This window comes from Gordionus sp. m RMFG-2023, chromosome 5 (assembly GCF_954871325.1).
Source record: "Gordionus sp. m RMFG-2023 chromosome 5, tfGorSpeb1-WG-v2, whole genome shotgun sequence".
Lineage (NCBI taxonomy): Eukaryota > Metazoa > Nematomorpha > Gordioida > Chordodea > Parachordodidae > Gordionus > Gordionus sp. m RMFG-2023.
This window is the reverse complement of record NC_088779.1, coordinates 4,974,724-4,995,997: the sequence shown is the minus strand read 5'-3', so window position 1 is coordinate 4,995,997 and position 21,274 is coordinate 4,974,724. Positions and strand designations below refer to the sequence as shown.

The following is a 21,274-nucleotide window of genomic DNA, read 5'->3' as shown; positions in this document are numbered from 1 at the left end:
AATATCTTGATATTTGACTTAATTAATAATTCTTCCAGATAGACACATGTTAGTTAGCTTTACCTGTCATATAAGTCAATAACATAAAAATATTTGGAAATTTGAGGATCCCGTTTTAAAATTGTCATAAGGCTTCACCTGGCTTTTGTACTACAAAATTTCCCACAATTGAATAATCAAGCGAAATCAGTTTTTATCACCAAAACCTTTCTGCGTCTAATTGGAATCATCTCAGGATAAATTTTCTTTGGTTTATTTAAGTCTCTTGCTATCAATTATACAAAAGCTACTTATTTTACTTAAAAATGGCGAAACGATAAAGTATTATTTTTTAAAAAAAAAATTATTAATACCATTTTCGGAATCTCCTTGAAAAACTATACACGATTCTATATTCATTTTTATAAAAATAATCTATCTTGACCGGGGACGCGCATTTTAGTCAAAAAATGAAGAAAAAAAGTGTTTTTTCAAAATTTTACTGTTACCACTTGTTTTTAAATCAAAAAAAAACATTTTCTGTATCCATTTAATGAGCTAAATATGAATCTGCTTTTATTTTTTAAAAAAAATTGTAATGTACAATATAAAATATAAAACCAATGAAATGAATCTTTTTATTACAAGTATGAAAAAATTTTCAACTTTCGCAAATAAAATTTTAAAAATATGATTATATTCTTAAAATTATTTATAAGGCACTTATAGTTATATCGATTCATATATTGTTCTTTATAATATTAAAAAAAACAGAAAACTGATTGTGCAAATATAGGTTCGACTAACCCCAGTCTCCTCTATATATAGGTTATGATTATGATTGAAGGGAAGGATTTTTAAAGGTTGTTGTACAGACACAATATATTATAAATTTATTTAGATTTTGAATGTTCCCCCAAATTTGAAAAAAAAAACTCATATAGAAATAAGTAAAATGTAATTGGTTGATTAATTTTCTTTAAAACAAAATAGATCATAATAAAAGTTAAAACTATATACAAATTTCCAAAAAAATTGATAAATAACATCAAAATATTTTAAAGGAAAATTTGCACTAGTTTTAGGAATCAATAAAGTTTGATGCGTTCCTTTTAGGAATTTGGTAAAAAAAAGTTTTCTTTTTTTGCTTATTTTGGAGAAATAGCGCACCCTATATATCAATTTTACATGTAGAGCACTTATTATATGTCATTGATGGTAAAATAATCCTAAACTAATTCATATATTGTATAATAATTGTTTTAAAATATATAGATAAAAAAAATTATACATTTATTTTCGAGTCAGGAAATAAAATGTGCCTATGTCTGTCTGGTGACCATAGCTTTCCTAATAACCCAAGCTCTTCCTTTAGCCCTTTCATCTCTAATTCCAGCTTTGTTATTTCCCATGGTAAGTGTATTGACGGTTAAAGAAGTATCATCAGTCTACTTTAAGGTAATAATTTTAAACATAAATCATTATTAGTAAAAATTGGAAAAGGCTGGGGTGTACTTACTTTTCTCCTTTATTTTAGTTCACAAACCAACCTCCAATTGCGAATATTTATCTATCCTAGATATGATATTTGTGTTGCTCTACGGCTCGTTTTGAGGCGATTTTTAAAAACGGCTAAAATATATTAGTCGAAAGATATTGCTCTAAGCCTCGAGGATGTTCAGATCTTTGTGCCGTCTATGAGAAAAATCTTCAGGCTTGTGTAATCTGGATAAAATATTGAGTTAGCGGGATTCAAAAATAGGCTCAAATTGAGCCGTTAACAGCAATACTAGGTATGATTACTTCGTAATGTTTGTTTCGTTTTTAGATAATTAAAATATAATGATTTACAGTTCCTTCTAAATTTTGAGATAAATAATCTACAATAATATTATAAGATATCTAATACCTGCAGGCCAATTCATGGATATCCGGAAGATAAATGTAACCGAAACTGGGCTAAATCTTTTTAAGATATATTTTCATCAACTAATTAACTGTACGAAAAATTAAGTCATGAATCTTTTATTCATTCACTTCTCGTTTTCAATTTTCGTTTAAAACCATTTACAATATAAAAGCTAAAATTAATTAAAATGACCCAAATTATTAGAAACTAGACTGACCCTGGCATGAAATAAAGATTTTTAAAAATCCTAGATGGCTTGACAAATTTGTCGCGCAGGTTTCTGAAGGATGTAATTAGACGGGTTTTATAAGTGTTATTATCAATTTATCAAATAAAAAAATTAAGTTATATTGAATTTCACAAATAATCTTGTTTCTTTTTCTGTTACCAGGATCCTATTCTATTATTCTTCGCATCTGTCATATTGGCTAAAGGTATCCAATCGGCCAATTTGCACAAAAGAATAGCCCTAAATTTGTTGATGTATTCGGGTTCTAAGCCTATATGGTATACAAATATTTAAAGAAATTACTTATATAAAAATCGACAAAACTAAGCTATCATCCGTAATCAGTTATTAGTGGCAGTCATAGGCGTAGCCAGGATTTTCATAAGGGGGGGGAATTAAAAAATTACTGGGGGCTTCGCCCCCAGACCTCCAGGCCCGCTTTTCCCCGGCCTTCGGCCGGGTTACTTTAGTCTATATATAATCATAAAATATTTTTACAAATAATAAGCTTGGAACAAATATGAAATATATTTTTATTAGTTAAAAATATAATAATTACTTGTATTGTATATACCTTCATATAAAAGCATGGTAATCATTTATTCCAAACAATTATAAGAAATTTATTTATAAAAAGTAAGTAGACATATAGTTGATTTTACTCTATTATATAGAATTAGTTATAAACTACTAGGTAAAATTCCACTTTTACAGACATATTTGACAGTTAGAGAATATATTACAGTTAATAATCTAACAAATTTTACTAATCAATGCTCTTGATATTAAATATAGCAACAATATGCATTCAATTATTTAACGCCATCTATTTATTTAAGTAAAAATGATATTTAAATTTAATCTTCATATTATTCATCTTACAATGTCTTTAAAAGATATTTTCTGATGTCCTTATCAATATTTTATAGTTTTCTGTAAAATATATAATTCGCTATATTGGTAAAATTACTTGATTGTCATTTGATAATTAGATATACTGTATATCTACGACATATAATATTCCACTGTTTATATTGTGCTTTAATATTTTTTTAATTTATGATTTAATTTTATCAATAGTTTTATAATTATATTTTACTTTTATTAAGATAAATAAATTAAAATTACTTACTTTATAAAAAATTATATTTGATATATTATCAATGATTATCATTGTATATTATATTATTTAGTAATTTTATGGATCTATTATTAATAATTATAATACATTTCACTTCTGTCTTAAGACTTATCTTTGGCTTATATGCCATTTATTAAAAAACATTTTTGGTTCATTTTATATATTTATAAATTTATTTTCCCAAAAATCTATAAATATGAATAGTTTTATAAAAAAATATCAACTTTTACATTCTTTCTTTTAAATTATTATTTAAGATATATGCATACATATTTGAGGGTCAAGGAGTGGGGGGAGGACTAAGGGGGATATTTTTTATTAGCTAAAAATGATATTTACAAAAAGTGAGAAATTTCTGAAGGGGGGGGGGAAATTCTCCTTGCCCCCCCCCCTTGGCTACGCCTATAGTGGCAGTTGAGTATTGGTTTAAAATGGATATATTTGAGTTGATCTAGAAAAATTTACTAGCTTTAAGATGTGAGTTAATTATTTTAAGTTTAACTTTTTTTTTAACCCAGACATTGTATAAAAAATTTGAGAAAGACTAAAAATACTATATAAATTGATTTTATATATAGCAAAGTTTAATTAGTTATAATTCAAAAGATTCGCTAATTGTCAAAATTTATTGCTCTTGATATATTCTTACGATTAAAAAAAGGATGGTCTCGGGATTCATAATGTCGACATTTTTTATATCCATTTGGATAAATAACTCGGCTACCGCAGTTTTGATGGCACCAGTTGCTATTGGGGTAATGGAAGAATATAATAAATTCAAAAAAGTTTCGGTGGTCAATAAAGTCATTGCGATTTCTTCGAAACACGAATTGTTTAACGAAAAAGAAAACGGTTTTTAATTTATCCTCTTTATTAATTATATAAAATTTAATCAAGCAAATTGAATTATCAATGTTATGAGAGGAAGGTGGGGGGGGGGAATAGTTTCTAAGACACGACGATTTATTATGTCGTCCAATTTTACATGCTTAGAATTTAATAATATATATCTTATATTGCATCGGTAAACTACATTTTTTAACCTATACCATTAAAACCCCTAAAAAAATTACCGGTAAATTATTTTAATATTTTAAGTGATATTTTGCGATAAATATTACTGAAACATAATATAATAATATTAATAATATGTGTTAATCAGATTATCTATGTTTGCGCTAGTAGGAATCTTATTTAAGAAAATATATATTAAATTTAGATTACTTATTATATAACAAACCAATCAATATCCAATATTTTTGTTCATAGGTTAAAAAAAAATAGATTATCATTGTTTAGATAAGAAAATATATCATTTTATTACTATATTATACAAAGTGTTCTAGTTTTTTTAGACTTATTATTACTTATTTTAAATATAAATTTGTATTTGATACTAGAACAAACGCGAGTTATCATCAACGATATCAAAGATAAAGAAGATTTAAGTGATTCCAACTCCAGCTTGTCAAAGTAAAAAAAAAGAATGAAAGAATATAATTGTCATACAATAATGATATTTTACTCTCTTCACATTTATTTGTAATATTTATGTAATTATTTTTAACATATTTTTAAAATAACAGTTTAATTACGTAAAACATGTTAAGGCATAATCATAAATAAATAACTCGGTGTAAGATACTTATTTTAAATAAAAATAATATTTATAGGAACGATGATGAATTGCAAAACCTTCACAAGTGTATCTTTATAGGGATCGCTTATGCTTGCAATATAGGTGGAACGGCATCCCTAACTGGCACACCTCCTAATTTGATAATGACCGGATTTTTAAATGTGTAAATATTATACGTATATATAAATCATATCTTGGGATAAGCCCATTCTCCTACCCTTTTGGAAACCTGAACGTTAGGTTGTTATTAAAAATATCAAGACGACTCTAAATCTCTTAACCTATAAATAACTAAGAGTGTCCATAGGATATTGACTCGGATGCAACCTAAGTCAGTCTCATCATTGCATAAACAGCGATTTCCTAGTAAATAGTAAATACTAGGGGAAGACATGTTCTTAATTTGCATTAAATGTCAAAGTCGACATCAACGACTCTCTTAGATATTTAAATTATAAGCATCCTTTTAAATAAAGGTTCGTATAACCTAATATTCTATAACCTTGTAATCCTTCTATAGATGTGGGTCTAAGACCTGAATTACCCACTGGACTATGGGGAAATTCCTTATTTAAAATCATACACGGTCTCATCCTTACCCATCAATATAAATAGCAACCTGCTTATTCTAGCAGAGACTAAAAAAATAGAAAACCCTCAGCAATTTTATATTCTCGCCAATCGTAAATTTTACCAACGGACAGTTTGCTTCCTATCACATTTAGTTTTTTTTTCAAAATTAGCTCACAAAATTAAATCACAAACACTTGAAACCTAAGGAATTCTTATTCCTTAGGCAGAACATACAAATAAAAATGTTTAAATTTAACTATTATTCCTTTTTTGGAACCCAATTATGTTTTATCAATTTTTTTTACTCTTTTATTTATATAGCTCCTGTAATATTTTATTGGTTCTATAAAACTTTATACATTTCTTAAATATCAGGAACAAATTAATATTATTTTATAATAAAATTTTTAAATCAATTAAAATAGCAAAAAATACTAATTTTTTAAAAAAAATTTATATTAAGACCATATAAATTTTATTCGGGGGTGGGGAGTATATAATTTTGTTTAGACCTTTTATGATAAAACATAACGAAAAATCTGAAAAGGAGATAAATTCAAACTACAAATGATATTTTACAATAATAAAACATTTCTTTTTTAAAAATACAGTTTATTTTCACCCATAGCTGAAATAAGTTTTATGAATTGGTTTATATATTCCTTTCCTGGTGCACTCATCATCATAATTTTAACATGGATGCAATTATGCTTTTACTTCATAGGAATAAAGTAAAATATTTTTTACTGAAACATGAATTTCATTATATAATCCACATCAATGTATATATTATCTTTACATGTTTTTAACCGTCTCACATATAGAATATTTGCTATTGAAATAATTATAGACACCTATCCATTAATTTATTTTTACCCATATTAATACGAATATTTTCACATTCTTAATATAAACTAAATTTATTTAATTTATATATTTCTTAATATAGAGAAACATTTCGGCAAATGGGAAATAAGAAATTTAAGGACGACCCTAGATCGTTCATCAGAGAACAACTAAAGGGATTAGGAAAAATTAGGTATATTAATATACAATTTCACTTCCTATATTTCGTTATATTATTAAATAAGTGGCACAAAGTCTATAAAATTTTTTTATTATTTTTTGTTGATTTAAGTAGTGTTGTTAAATATGGCTCGTATTGAGCCGATTTTTAAAAAGGGTAAGCTCAATAATTTAGCCAAAATAATATTGCCTAAGCGATTTCGTTAGTAGATGTTCAAACCTTTATTGCTTCTACAAGCAGGCTTACGTAATATTATTCTGGATGAAATATTAAGTTAGCCGTTTCGTTTAACAACACATTTAAGGCTGAAAATATTTTATCAATTATATAAAATATCGATTTTTTTTTTGGAAAATTAAAATATTTATCTATATAATCGTATTTGTATGCATTTTTTATTATAAATGTATTTTAAAGGCAAAATGAAATCACAATTTTATGCTTATTTGTCACGCTAGTCGGTTTGTGGGTTTTGAAGGACCCAAGATTTATTTCAGGATGGCAAGTTTACTTTGAAAAAAAGTATTTCTATTTTCTAATAAAAAAAAAAAATCTTTTAAATACATTAAAATGTTTAAAGATATGTCTCTGATGCGACGCCCGCGCTACTAATGGCTTTTCTACTATTCATACTACCAACCGATTTTAGGTCCGTGCTTTTCATCAAAGATGATAATGGTAAAATAATATAAAAATTCCTTTAGTTTTTATTATATATAATAATTTATTCAATTTCTGAGAGCCAAAGTTAAATAGACACTTTGTTGTGAATAATAATTTTATTTTAAATTAGAAAGAATGTTAAAATTTAAATACCCACTTCTGGCCGGGCCGAACATTTTAAATCGCCATTATTATATTTAAAAATTAATAAAATATATTTAAAATTAATAAAATACAATTAAAAATTGTATATCACAGAACATCTCACACATCATATTTCCTATATATAAAAAGCTTATTATGAACAGTTAAAATATCATAGCCAACTATTTATTAATTATTCGGTTTTCACAAAGGAGCCAGTTGTATATGAACAAATTAATTTCCATTTTTTTGTTTAGAGATTCTCTTAGTTCATTAGTAAATGTTTTATTAAGAAAACACATATTGTAATGTATATAAAAATACTAGATTAAAAAAAAATATATATTAAAATTCCAAAATCAAATCACATAAATTTTAATTAAAAATCAAATGCATATAATAAAAAATAATGATTATATGAACGTTAAGCATAAAAGTTTTAAAAATTTGTATGTTAAGGGAGAAAAATGTCCGTTAGTTGTTAAAGATTGGAGTGAACATGTAGTTTTTATCCCTATATTGATTTATTTATCTTGTTTCGAGCTGTTAGTAAAAGATTCGAATTTTGTCTGATGCGAAAGACGAGACACAAATTAATTACGAAATATATTTTCCTGACTCACGAGGGAATGTAAACTCTGACAATCCTCTGATAAATTGGTACTTTCGAGAATTTTTGAGATATGAACATCTTTTAGGCCTCCTAGCCTGTGGGGTCGGGCTAAAGGAGTTATAACGAATCTAAAGGAAAATTTGGTAGTGATTGGAAATATGATTAATCACTGATGGATAAAGAATGTTTACCAAAATACTTTCTTTTATTGCTTAGTAAAAGGTAAATTGGTGATGATCATAGAATTAATTATCAATCTGGAGGCGACAGAAGATAATGATATAAGATGGAGTGGGAAAAGATCCATCTCACCAGAATTTGTTGGTACTTGAGAGCCTTAATACTTTTTTTTAAAAAAGATTTAAAATTTAACTTTAATTTATCAGTAATAATTATTAGCTGAAGGAGTTATCGTGTTGCACAATATTTAGCAAACTAAATCTATGGCTTTGCTGTTTGAAAAGCAAATTAGAGGGAAAACCCCAAGATAACCCGCATCCATTATCTACATTCCATAGAATTAAGTCGAAGTTAAAGGATCTAAAGAATCATCTTAATGGATCCTGTGATGGAATTTGAAAAGCACCGAATGTTAGTGGAAACCATAGAATCAATAAATTTAGAGTAATTAGGGAAGTTTTCATAAAAAATTTTTTAATTTGTCTAGATTTAAACTATTAACAGAGATTTTTAAATCTATTTAACAGCCCTTTGAAACCAAATCCTTAGAATTATAATAGAATACTGAAAAAAGGCCTTTAAATTAAAAAAAAAGAAGTGAAACACTTTCATTAATATTTTATAGGAGAGATTCCTGATTATCAACCTTTGTTAATATGGAGAGACATTTATCGTGATTTGATGTGGGATATCAATTTGTTATTAGGGGGTGGATTAGCTATGGCAGATGGATTTGAGGTTACTTCAATTATTTTTTATCTTACAATCATATATAACAAATTTATATGTTACAGTTAATCTGAATAAGTGTTTTACATTTGGTGAATAATTTTTTTCCCCCATGATAGAAATCCGGGCTCTCAAAATTGCTGGTAAAATACTTAGACGTATTTCGTTTATTTCCAAAGCAACTTCTCGGCCTTACATTTTCTATTTTAACTTCCTGTGTCACTGAAATGCTCAATAATATTGCCACAGCTAGCATATTGCTACCGATAATATCCGAAATAGTAAATATATACACTCCATATATAACAAATATTTATACCTTAAATATATAGAATTATATATAATCACTATAACATGTCAATTCGAACACAATTGGGGACTAAATTTTCGATTCTTTCTAGATAAAGTGGTGTTTTTAATATAATAATATTTCTAATATAGCTAACTTATTAAAAAAACATATGTTGCATCTTTATATATATTATATAATGCCGAAGAGTTTCATTTGCCGGCGTGCATAATGGTTTAACCTAGTTACTTGATTCAGATAGTTATTTTTCACATTTGTATCGTTGCTAGACTTTGTAAGGTTTGTGTGTGGAACCTAAAAACATTTTTTTAATTTAATTTGTTGATATGAAAATTGTAATTGTTTAAACATTTTCCCTTTTTGAGAATCTAATTTTAGTCAGTTTTTTTAAATAAAATCATAGTAGAAAATTTAAAAATAAAATAATTCCACGTGTGAAATTTTTATGTCATGACTTAATATACCAAATTACTATTTTCGCATTAGTTTAATTCTAACTCTGATATAGTTATCACAATAGGTGAATTAATTATCTAATTATTAAAGTGAATATATATTGTCTATGGGTTTGCTATATATTACAAAATTTAAAGAAATTACATTTCATAAAACATAGGCTCTTAATATCAAAGTTAACCCTATATACTTTATGTTCCCCGCTACATTGTCTGCCTCTTACTGCTTCATGCTACCTATTGGAACTGCTCCTAATGCGATTATCTATTCGGCCGGAAAATTGAAATTTTTTGACATGGTATGATATCATAATTTATATTCATTTCTTTTTTTATTAAACATCGATTGTTGACAAAATCAAAAAAAATACATATTCGGCGTAATATTGCTTAAAATATATTTTAACAAGTTTTTTTGATATAGTCATTATAACTGTAGGGCATATACTTTAAGTATTATAAGGAGATAAAAATAGTGTAGGACTGTAATATAGTATATTTTAAATATTCACAACTTCAGCTTAATTGTTATAGAAAGTAATGATATATTCACTTTTATATATTTTAAAATATTTGTTCATTTAGGTGAAACCGGGCATAGTAGTACATTTAATATGTATAGTTGTGACTTATGTATTTATCAACAGTTATGGAATATTGGTATTAAAAGTGAATGAATTCCCAGATTGGGCTATTTCAAATAAAACAAAATTGTCAAATTTTACCAGTTAAATCTTTTATAAGTTTCAAAATAATGTGTTATTTACTTTTGTATTATATTAATATGTATATAGTAAATATATATATATATACAAATACATATATCAGAAAAGCAATTATATGGTGGAGTTATAAATATTTTTTATAAGAAAAAACAAAATCTTTTTTATATCGTCAATATCATTTATTAATCGCACTCCTTTAGTTATAATTCTAATTTTTAATTGTCCACGCCTCTCATATATCTTCAGAGAATTGCTATCAAATCTGGAATATATAACTCACAAAAGGTAACTGAAACTTAGGCGTAACCCGGATTTTGCTAGAGAGAAGGGTGGAGAATCTATTAGTTCAAATTATTCTTTATAGTGGAATATTATGTGGTGGGATGGAGGTAAATATTTATTTGCTTAAAATTATATTAACAAGCGGCAAATTTTTGAAAAGAGGGAGATTTCCCTTGCCCCTTTCTACGTCTATGATATAAATATTATCCATTATTAAAGTATAATTTATGAAGTAAGCAGACAATTTCTATAGGTAAATTTTAAATTTGGCAAGACGATCAAAATTAATAATCCAGAAATGGGTTGACAATAGAAAATGGTAAAACAAGTTTATGCTATATATTTAAAAATCAATTATTATTATTAAACTCATTAATGGTCACACTTTCGCCAGTTCATAAAAATCTTGATTTTTTTGAAATTTTGTTTATGGAATTGCGATCTGTAGCATATCTGCAACGTTTACCGCTAGTGGTGTATACAGCATCTACATGACAGTATATTTACTGGATGCAAACCCCTCTCAAAAATATATATCTATCCCCCTATATACCAAAATGTTATCCATAGATAATTTAAAAATGTAATGGAAAATTTTCTAGATTAGCCTACCCCCCAAAATGCCTACCCCCTACCCTTTACCCCTTTATAGATATTAGGATGCAAACTGTTCCTACCCCCCCTTCCCCCCCCCCGCTCATGTAGACGCTGGGTGTATAAACAAGATCATCATTGGATAGAATCGGTATACTATATAGATTTTAAAATTTATCGATATATTTTACTTAGATAGGAAAGACTAGGGCTAGTCGGCGCAAAGGGCTAGTTAGTTCAGCTGATTTTATTAAAAAACAAGAAATGTTTAGAAGTTCAAATTTTAATTATGTAATAACATTGTATAATTATATATATTTAAGGCGAAAAATATTTTATAGCTCTGATCAATTTAAATTTTTTTATGATAAAATATGATTTTTAGTCAAAAAACAAAATGTTTTTAAAACTACACAATATTAGGTGTTATGAAAATACGAAGGAGTTTAAAAATAATAAAATTAATATTACATAAAATCAAAAACACTCGTTTCGAAAATCAGAAAGTTTCATAATCGTATATCATGCAATGACATTATATGTCATTTATATCATGTTTAAATATATTTTTAGAAGGTATTAATTATATTAGTAACTAAAATTATGCTTATATGATATATTATAATCAATTATATATGATAATTAATAGAATTAGGAAAAAATTAATTAAAAATTTTACACATAATTCTAATAAGGTCATATTTCGTCATTTTAATATCAATTATTTTTACATAAATTATATCTATATCAATAAAACTTGTCCTTAAAATAATAGAACAATAATTTTAATTCTATAGGATACTTAGTAAAATAATTGAATCATAAGCTCCGGGTTTGGGGCTTTTTAGCGGAAAAATTAACCCTAGAATTAATCTTGAGAAATAAGTAAATATTTTAAAAATTTATCAATGTATAATGCTTAGGATATCTCATGGTATTTTGTAAATTCATGTAACAATTATTTTCGGGCCTATGATGATTTTGACAAAATGCTCCCACAAGTATTGCCCTACTATATTGTAATTTCTATGCTGTATAAAAATTTTTAAAAATATTGGTATATGACATATGTTATATATATTTGAGTTATCGGTATTCATCTTTAAATACATAAAAAAATTTGTTTTTTCCGTTAGTAAGGAAAAAGTACTGTTTCATTTACTAAGAGTTTATAAAAGTGTCGTAGTTATTTCCAGCCAAAATGTAAGCAATGATTTTTTATAATCAATTATTAACTGTATTCCATAAACTTCCACGAATTTACCATTGATACATAAATAAAAGCTACCACACTTTTTTTTACTATATTTAACTCCGCCCATTTGAGAAACAAGATTAGGTTATTTTTATCTTTGAGAGAATCTTGCCAAATTTGATTTCACATAAAAGATATATAACAATTTTTTTTTCTTTGTTATTAATCATGATTTATTCAGGCGCGTACGCAGGAATTTGGTCTGGGGGGGGGGGGGGATAATAAATTTTTTTAAGAAATATTATTGTTTTTTAAAAATATCAAGCCTAAATTTATTAGGACTAATAACTATTCGTAATACACAATTTTAAATTAATGTGAATTATAAAAAAATTATATGTAAAGAATCACTTAAATGGCCCAAAATAGAAATTTGAATTTTTTGAGCCTTTACACAAAAAGTTTCTTAGGAATAATTGTATTTTGTATGTAATATATTTACAATGTAAAATCCAATCTTCGTTGGGATTGAACTAATTTTTCAATTATCTCATCCTTGCTTGTCGTCAAATGCCTATGAATATTCACAAGATCCAAACCTTTCAATCTACTTTCACATGTTGTACTTCTTGGTATGTTTTTCAGAGACCTGCAGTAATTTTTTTAAATATACCCGGGCCGGGCCCGAAATTTTTTTAAAAAACACCCGGGCCGGACTTGAATATTTTTAAAAAAACACCTAAGCCGGGCCTGAATTATTTTTTAAAAAACACCCAGGCCGGGCTGTATTTTTTAAAACAGCCTATATTAGAAATCGTTATTATTAGCTATAAAATTCAAAAATAAATATAATTTATTTTAAAAAAATCCGGGCCGGGCCTGAAAATTTTATTTAAAAAAAAAGCCGGGCCGAGCCTGAAAATTTTAAAAAGAAGCCGAGCCGGGCCTAAAAATTTTTTAAAAAAAGCCTGGCCGGGCCTGAAATTTTTTTAAAAAAAACCCAGGCCGGGCCGTAAAAAATCTTTAAAAAAAATCCGGGCAGTGCCCTGAAAATGGTACTTCTGCAGGCCTCTGTTATTCTTCTTAAAAAAGAGAGTGTTCTCTCATTAGTTTACTAATGGGAAGAGTTTATAAACCCATTTAATACATTGGGAATTTAATCTAAAATGTGTTTGAAATAATGCAGAGCATCCATAGCATTTTTTGGAAATATATCAACTATAGTTAATCTTATAAACATAGTTATTCAGCTAGTAAGGCATACATCTTCATAATAAAAATCTAACAAATATTTTTTTTTCTATCACCATCTGAAAAAGGTTGGGAAGGCTTTTGTGGAAGTAATATTTGCAGATTAGTAAGTGCTGCATGATGAATTTAAAATTCATTTATTTGGGTTATAAATGTATCTGTATTTAAGATATACTCTTCTACTGATCCTATATTAATGTTTTAACGATGAGCTTGCCTTGCTACAAGTCGAGGGAGACAAATATTAAACACGCATAGCTCTGCTTTAGAAGTTGTATAATTCAATAATACATTCTAATGAGATATAAAATTTGAAATAAGCATTGAATCAAATAATTTTCTTGCTTCTGAGTAAATATTTCTTTCAGGCCATTTTGATATTTCAGTAATAATTGGCTCTTCTAACTCTTAATAGCTTTTAGTGCTTGATGGAAGAGGCTCTATCTCGTTGGACAAGGTTGCAATTTCTTTTTCCCTGTTGGACCAGAAGTTTCAGAAATAATTATTATTTGACTAGAAATTTGAAAATGGTAGATAAATATTACGCCACTAAAAATTTGAAAATAATTAGTAAATATTACGCCGGGAAACTTGAAATCGAAATTAATTGATAAAATAACTTATGAATGTGATAATATAAATGTAATAAAATTTATATTTAATATGAGATACGAATAAATATTAACAAATATAAATTAATATAAACAATAATATTTTTGAAAAATATATCCTGCATCTGCATTTTTTGGCTTTGGGGGGGGGGGGGGATTTGTCCCCCTGTCCCCCCTCCGCTGCGTACGCCAATAAATTTATTTTTATATTTGGAAATAAAGAATTGAGAAAATTATATTTAGCAAAGTATTAGCAATATAGAATTATATATTTATTTTTAGGTTTATGATGCTTATTTAATGTTGAGAATTTACATATTTGTAATAATAATTACTATTGTTTTATCTAAAATTGGACATCGATAATTGTGTTGACTAATTTATTATCTTTATAAAATAAATTAGTTATTCGATATTTAAGAAATTTAGAAGATTAATATTTGTTTCTTATACCATTCTTAAAATCATCTATCGATTAATTTTTTTTATTCAAAATAGTCATTTTTAAATATATATATAAATTAATCACTACAGCAAGCAAATATTTTTGGCAGATTTCAAATTTAAAAAAAAAATGATAATATTAGTCTTAGTTCTCGATATTTGCAAAAAAAATATTATTTTAACATTATGGGAGAATCATTTAAAGCACCTAACATATCTTTTGGATTATTTCTCAATCTAGATGTTATTTAATAAGTTTTCTGAATAAGAATTATTTTTAGGTCAGTTCCAAAAAGCATATTAACAAATACGATATTTCCAAATGTTTTAAAAAATGTGTTAATTAGTATATATATATAAGTAACAATTTGATCCTAAAATTTATGAATCGCAACACTTAAATAGTTCTTTATGAATTGATGCAAATAAATTCTACAAATCACGATTCATTTTTCTAATATATTTGACGACCAAATCCTCCCATTATTTTTCAGCTTCATATATAACATTGCTATATAGATATTGTACAAAAAAATTGACCCCCTCTACTATATCATATTTCATCGTATATAATTTTATTTATGTAATTTGAATCTTAACACATATATAATTTCTTTTGCTAAATATGGCCTTTCAACTTTCTTTAATTCAGCTCCTTACTGACATAAATCATAACATAAAACATTTCACTTGGTAAGGATAAAGATATTTATGGATATTTAATATTTTTTCGTTATCAATTTAAAAAAAATCCGTTTTTACACGAAAACAATTCCATAAATTGTTTATGAATCATGTCAAATTTTTGAATAAAACAGTAATATTGTTCGTAATAATCTATAATTGGCATTCAATTTTTAATCATAGAACTTGGGGATCAAAGGGTTTAAATTGCGTCATTAAAATAAGTGAAATTCAGGGGGGGGGGGGTGAATATTGAAGTTTACATATAGTCAATATATTTAGTCAACAAGAATCATGAGAAGGGGGGATGATAGATGATTATGTTGAGCTATTATAACCAGAACTACATAGAGCATGAGAAAAATATCAATATAGTGTCTAATAAAAATTGACAATTTCAGTCATATCTTTGTGGTTGTTGGTTATTTAGTAGAGCAGGGGTTAAAGAAATCCCACTTTCCAAAATTACAATAACAATTAAAAATATTTATTATTTTAATTTGGTTTAGCTTTGATAATTATATATTTTGAGATATCATAGATATTTGATATTTTTTATCCAGGTCAGAACCTTTTGAAACGCTAGAGTATTAATACGAAGGAATAAATTAATTTACGTGAAATATATTTTATAAATAAACAATTGATTAAACATTATTTACCCCTTCTATTTTTAATTATATTCTTTAATCGAACAATAAATATGCTTTGTTCAAATTTTTTTGTTTTTAAATATATTATATATTTTTCACTGTATTATAATTTTATGTTCTTAAAACAATAGAATTGCAAATATCTAGTCATATAATTTCTAATATGGGTTTTTTCAAAAATTTTATATTTTATTAAAAAAAATTAAAATATTGCATATCTATAAAACAAGTAAAATCATTTTAGAAAAAACTATAATACACAATCATAAAAGAGGATATTTTATTTATTAATGAAAGAAATAATATTTATTTTTTATTATGAAATATATCTATTATAATAATCCTCAAAAAACGTCAATCAAATTTAGCCAATAGTGTTCTTTTAAAATATATTTGTCCAATAAAAATGATTATAGAGTAATCGGTCCAATAGTAATCACCTTACAAACTAAGCATTAATTTAGTCAGTTCTATTTATAAATCATATGGAAACTCTGAAAATATTATTATGATACTCAAATATATACCCAGATTTCAATTAAACTTGATGGAAGATTTAAAGATGGTATGCAAATATCTAAATTTCAGAAGAAGATTTAAAGACTCAACTGTTAATATTTAATATAAAAATTAGGCATATCATTGCATTTAATAAAACTCAATTAAGTGGCTTCCATCACCCAAAAGGGGATATATCTAGTGCCGTGATGCATAAAAATTACCTAATTGAAAGATATATAGTTGTATAAAATTCAAATATTTAATAGATTATGGAATGCATCCTTCCTTAAGGGCTTTTAATAAGTAAGGCACACACAAAGCACACCTTGGAACACAAAACTTTCATCTAGCAGGAATAAATTTATAGATTATAAATTTTACAAATGAATAACACACAAATAAAATTACTAAATATATATACTTCATTAATATATTTTATAAATATAATGGAAAAAGAATAACCCCAAATAAATATAAATTTTTAAATAACACCTCATAAGATGAGAAAATTTTGTATATTTTCTCATAACTTCATAATTGTAGAATGTATGTTATTCATAACTTATTATAACATTTTTGATTAAATGTATAACCTTTTTGTTTTACTTATTTGACTTTAATTGAAGTTAACCTTCTATTATGTGTTAACTAAGACATATCTTTTTATTTTTTCTATTGTAATTTAATAACAATGTCTTAAATTTAATTTTATATTTTGTAACTAAAGTAATAAATCATTTGGAAGTGGTGGTTTGTTTAAAATTTAAATTAAGATGAACATATTTTCAGCATGGTATTTTAATATGTATTCATGAATTTTATATAAATACCAGGAGCTAACCAGTATAATGATAGGCAAATCAGATATTTACCCTTCATTTGATGATAATTTTTAAAATTTTCCATATAAAATGGCGAAAAAATATGTACATATTAGACAGAATATTTATAAACCCCTTAATCAGACTTATTTTTCTGGATCCAAGGAAAAAATAAATTATTTTGGGTTTTCCTGGACTTGGGAAATATTTTTTACCATTATTATGGACTTGGACATAGCTTGATTATAGTCTTAGATTCCTGTAAATTTTTTAATTTTAAATATGGGCTAGAAATTGGCCTGAAAATTTCTTTTGAAGATATGGCAAGGCCTGATCAAAAACCAAGGCCCATACAACTTTCATATTCTGATTGTATTTTTAAATGCATTGTGACTTTTTATATATATTTTATTTCAGTTCTCAACTATCAAAAGTCTTTGGCGAGTTTAAGAAAATTTTCCCAAATGCGAGGAGTTGGCTTGGGAATTTTTTTAATATTAGGCAGAGGTATAATATTTAACACACAATATTTATATGGCCCTCAGGTAAAAGCTAATTTTAATTAAAAAAAATAGTATTCACTCTTAGTCTTAATGGGTTGGCTTTGGTCGGGGTGAGCTGGGTTAAAATAGAATAAAAAATAGATATGGTTTTTAGAGATTTACCTATCTTCAGGTTTGGGAAAAAATTTTGAAAATTACTATGGGTTGGCCAGGTTTGAGAAAATTTTTTTATAAAATTATTACTTGGAAAATATTTTTATATTGGGCTGGGTTTGGGGAAAATTTTTCAAAATTATTATTAGCTGCTTGATAATTTTTATTATTAATTATGGCTCAGACATTGGCCTAAAACAATTTTTTTGCAGGCCTGGGCTTGACCTGATCTAAAAACCAAGGCCCATGAATATCTGATTTTGATTGTATTTTTAAATTCATTATGCTTATTTAAATATTTTATTTCAGTTCTCAACTACCAAAATTATTATGATCCTTCATTGGGCTTGGAAGAATTTTTCAAAATAATTATGGCTAGTAATTTGCCTGGGAATATTTTTTAATATTAAATATTAGATATAGGTGATCAGTATTATTTAACAAATAATCTTGGTAGAAGTTAAAGCTTTAAATTTATTCTTACTCAAACTATAGTATTTACACTTGGTTTTAATGAATTAAACTCGGCCTGAAGGGGGGAGGGGATAAAAAGAATAAAAATTGGATAGTATTTTCAAATAACAGGTAACATCTAGCATAAAAGTAAGAAGAAAATTCTTATTCCCCGTCATTTTTGACGGGCTATCTACTAGTTATAATATATTTAATATAATTATAAACAATGATAATAATTTAAATGGTGAGAAATATTCACAATGAAAATCCTATAAACAAGTTAATAATTTTTAAGTATGTAATAAATTTTTTAATTATTATTAATTTAGTATTATGAATATTGATATTATTTTAAATTATGATAAATATGATTATCACAATGAAAATCGAACGAACTAGTTATTAATTTATGTATGTATTGAATATTCAAATTTCATAATTTAGTATTAAATGATGCTAATAATCAATATAACAATAAAGATCTTTGGGTTAATTTAATTTATTTACATAGTTTCAAGAGGTAATATTTTATTTCTACATTAAAATAGAAGATAACAATTATTATAAATTTTTCGCGTATATTTATAAAATTTTTATACCTTAAAAAGATGAGGAGAAACTATTATAGATTTTTCGATCAAATTAAAAAATATTTGCTTATATAATTTAAAATCGCTTTTTATGAACTTTTAAGAGACATTATTATCTGAGTAAGGCTACCCGAGTTGGATAAGGAGCTTCAGTATACCGTAGGTATTATCACTTTTGAAGATACCGCGCGTTTAGCTATCGCGTTTTTTTACTTTGAAAAGGAAACCCAGGTACAAGTTAACAAAATCATTAAATACAAGACGACGTAAGGTTCCAAAAATAAGTATTTTAGGCTTAATAGTTATAATATCGGTAATAAATTCAATAATAATAGTTATAATGCCAAAAAAATTAGTCATTATAAATATATTCATAATAATTATAAATCTAGTTGTAAACTTAACTTCATACAGAAAAAATCATCTACTTTTGATGCGGCAAGGCAAAACACATAGAAAAATATTGTAATTGAAACTCATGCCATACAGACGATTCTACCATAGACACCTCGCCTTTTGTTTCCTAATAAAGCTACCATTGATGTGAAAATAAATGGTTTTCGGTTTACTATGGAATTTGATACATGTGCTGGGTACAAGTGATAGATGAAGTTGGCTGCAGATTAATTAGCAAACTTATCTACCTGTTGATGAACTATGGGGCAATATAAAAATTAAAGTGTTGGGTAAATAGACAGTGAAAGTCGAAATAAAAAAAAATTCTAAATTTTTACCTTATTTGGGTAGTTAAAGGAGAGAATTTCCTTATTTTTGGGATGCCAGAGAATTCGATATAAAGCTTCCGGAATTCGGTTAAATAATATATAAATATGAATTTCCCACTTTAATTACTAATACATTGAAATTTCCTCAAGCTTTTGAAAATAAATTGGGAGAAATAGGACACCAACAAGCAGTTATTCGCATACAACCGAACGCATTACCGATAGATTTACCAGCAAGAAAAGTTCCAATTCCGTTGCGTCAAGCGGTTAAAGCGGAGTTGGTTAGACTTTTAGATGAAGGCGTTATCGAAAAGGTGATCTAACAACAACTCCAATCACTTGGACTATACCAACGGTAATTATCATAAAGAAATCCGGTGTCTTACGGGTATGCGGAGATTTTCGTTTAACTATCAACAAATAATTAGCGATAGATAACAATTTACTATCGTCGACCTGACAAATAGGATCGCAAATGGTGAAATTTTCCACGATATAGTTAATAGACGTATTTTTATTTTTACAATTCGGAGTTAGTCCAGAATGTAGGAACTTTTAGTAAATTCGACTAATGTCGGTTATTATCGGTTCATGAAAATTTGTTTTGGGTTGACTAAAGCACCGATAATATTTCAACGCTTTATGCAAAACTTATTGAAGAGATTTCCTATGGTTAGTGTATTTCTAGACGAAGTAATAATTGCTGGCGAGAATGAATTTTGATCATGGTTAATGTACAAGTCTGAACTAACTGACGACCGTTAAGTTTAAAATTGGAAACAGTCACTTATTTGGGTGCCATAAAAAATTGTAAAACACCCTCAAATGTAAAAGAATTATACTTTAGTTTTTTTTGGGAGGGTGAATTATTATGAATCGTATATATAAAAGATTTATATTCTAATTGCGCTCCTATATGAGTAAAAATAAATGTAAAAGAATTATACTTTAGTTTTTTTTTTGGGAGGGTGAATTATTATGAATGGTATATATAAGATTTATATTCTAATTGCGCTCCTATGTGAGTAAAAATGTTAGTTGGTTTTGATCACCTCAATAAAGTTAAAAATATATTATCAAAAGAGTATAAAATAATTCCTTATTCAATCGATATTCTTGCCATGATTTCTTGTGACACTTCTAAGAAGATTTAATATCACAACTTTAAAATATATTTTAGGCGATAAAGGTATAACAAATAACCGTTTAGTGGGCGACGAAGCTATTAAATTATGACTATGAGATAATATAGATCTGGAAATTGAAACAAATGTGTCGACGCTTTATCCCGCTTGGTGGTAGAAAAAGCAAAAACCAATGAGTTTACAAAAAAAAATATTCGAAGATTAAATCAGAAAATATTAATCTAGTAGAAGATTTATCTTTCATTCTGTATACTCGTGAGTGAAACGAATTTCAAACTGAAAGAGATCATTAAATTAATTAAAAATTATTGTTATATTAATTATTCGGAGTTTTTAAAATTTTTTTATTT

The 21,274-nt window shown here is 26.3% G+C and overlaps 1 protein-coding gene across 1 annotated transcript; it reads left to right on the top strand.

Moving 5' to 3' along the window:
- The first annotated feature begins 1,185 nt into the window (after positions 1 to 1,185).
- LOC135930097 (Na(+)/citrate cotransporter-like) lies at positions 1,186 to 20,102 on the top strand. Its single transcript, XM_065466882.1, has 14 exons — positions 1,186 to 1,197; positions 1,255 to 1,437; positions 2,280 to 2,395; positions 3,920 to 4,110; positions 4,659 to 4,731; positions 4,932 to 5,060; positions 6,420 to 6,509; positions 6,915 to 7,019; positions 7,078 to 7,175; positions 8,723 to 8,835; positions 8,946 to 9,107; positions 9,753 to 9,890; positions 10,177 to 10,318; positions 19,930 to 20,102. The coding sequence occupies exons 1-14, from the start codon at positions 1,186 to 1,188 to the stop codon at positions 20,100 to 20,102; spliced, it is 1,725 nt and encodes a 574-aa protein (XP_065322954.1).
- Positions 20,103 to 21,274: the final 1,172 nt, after the last annotated feature.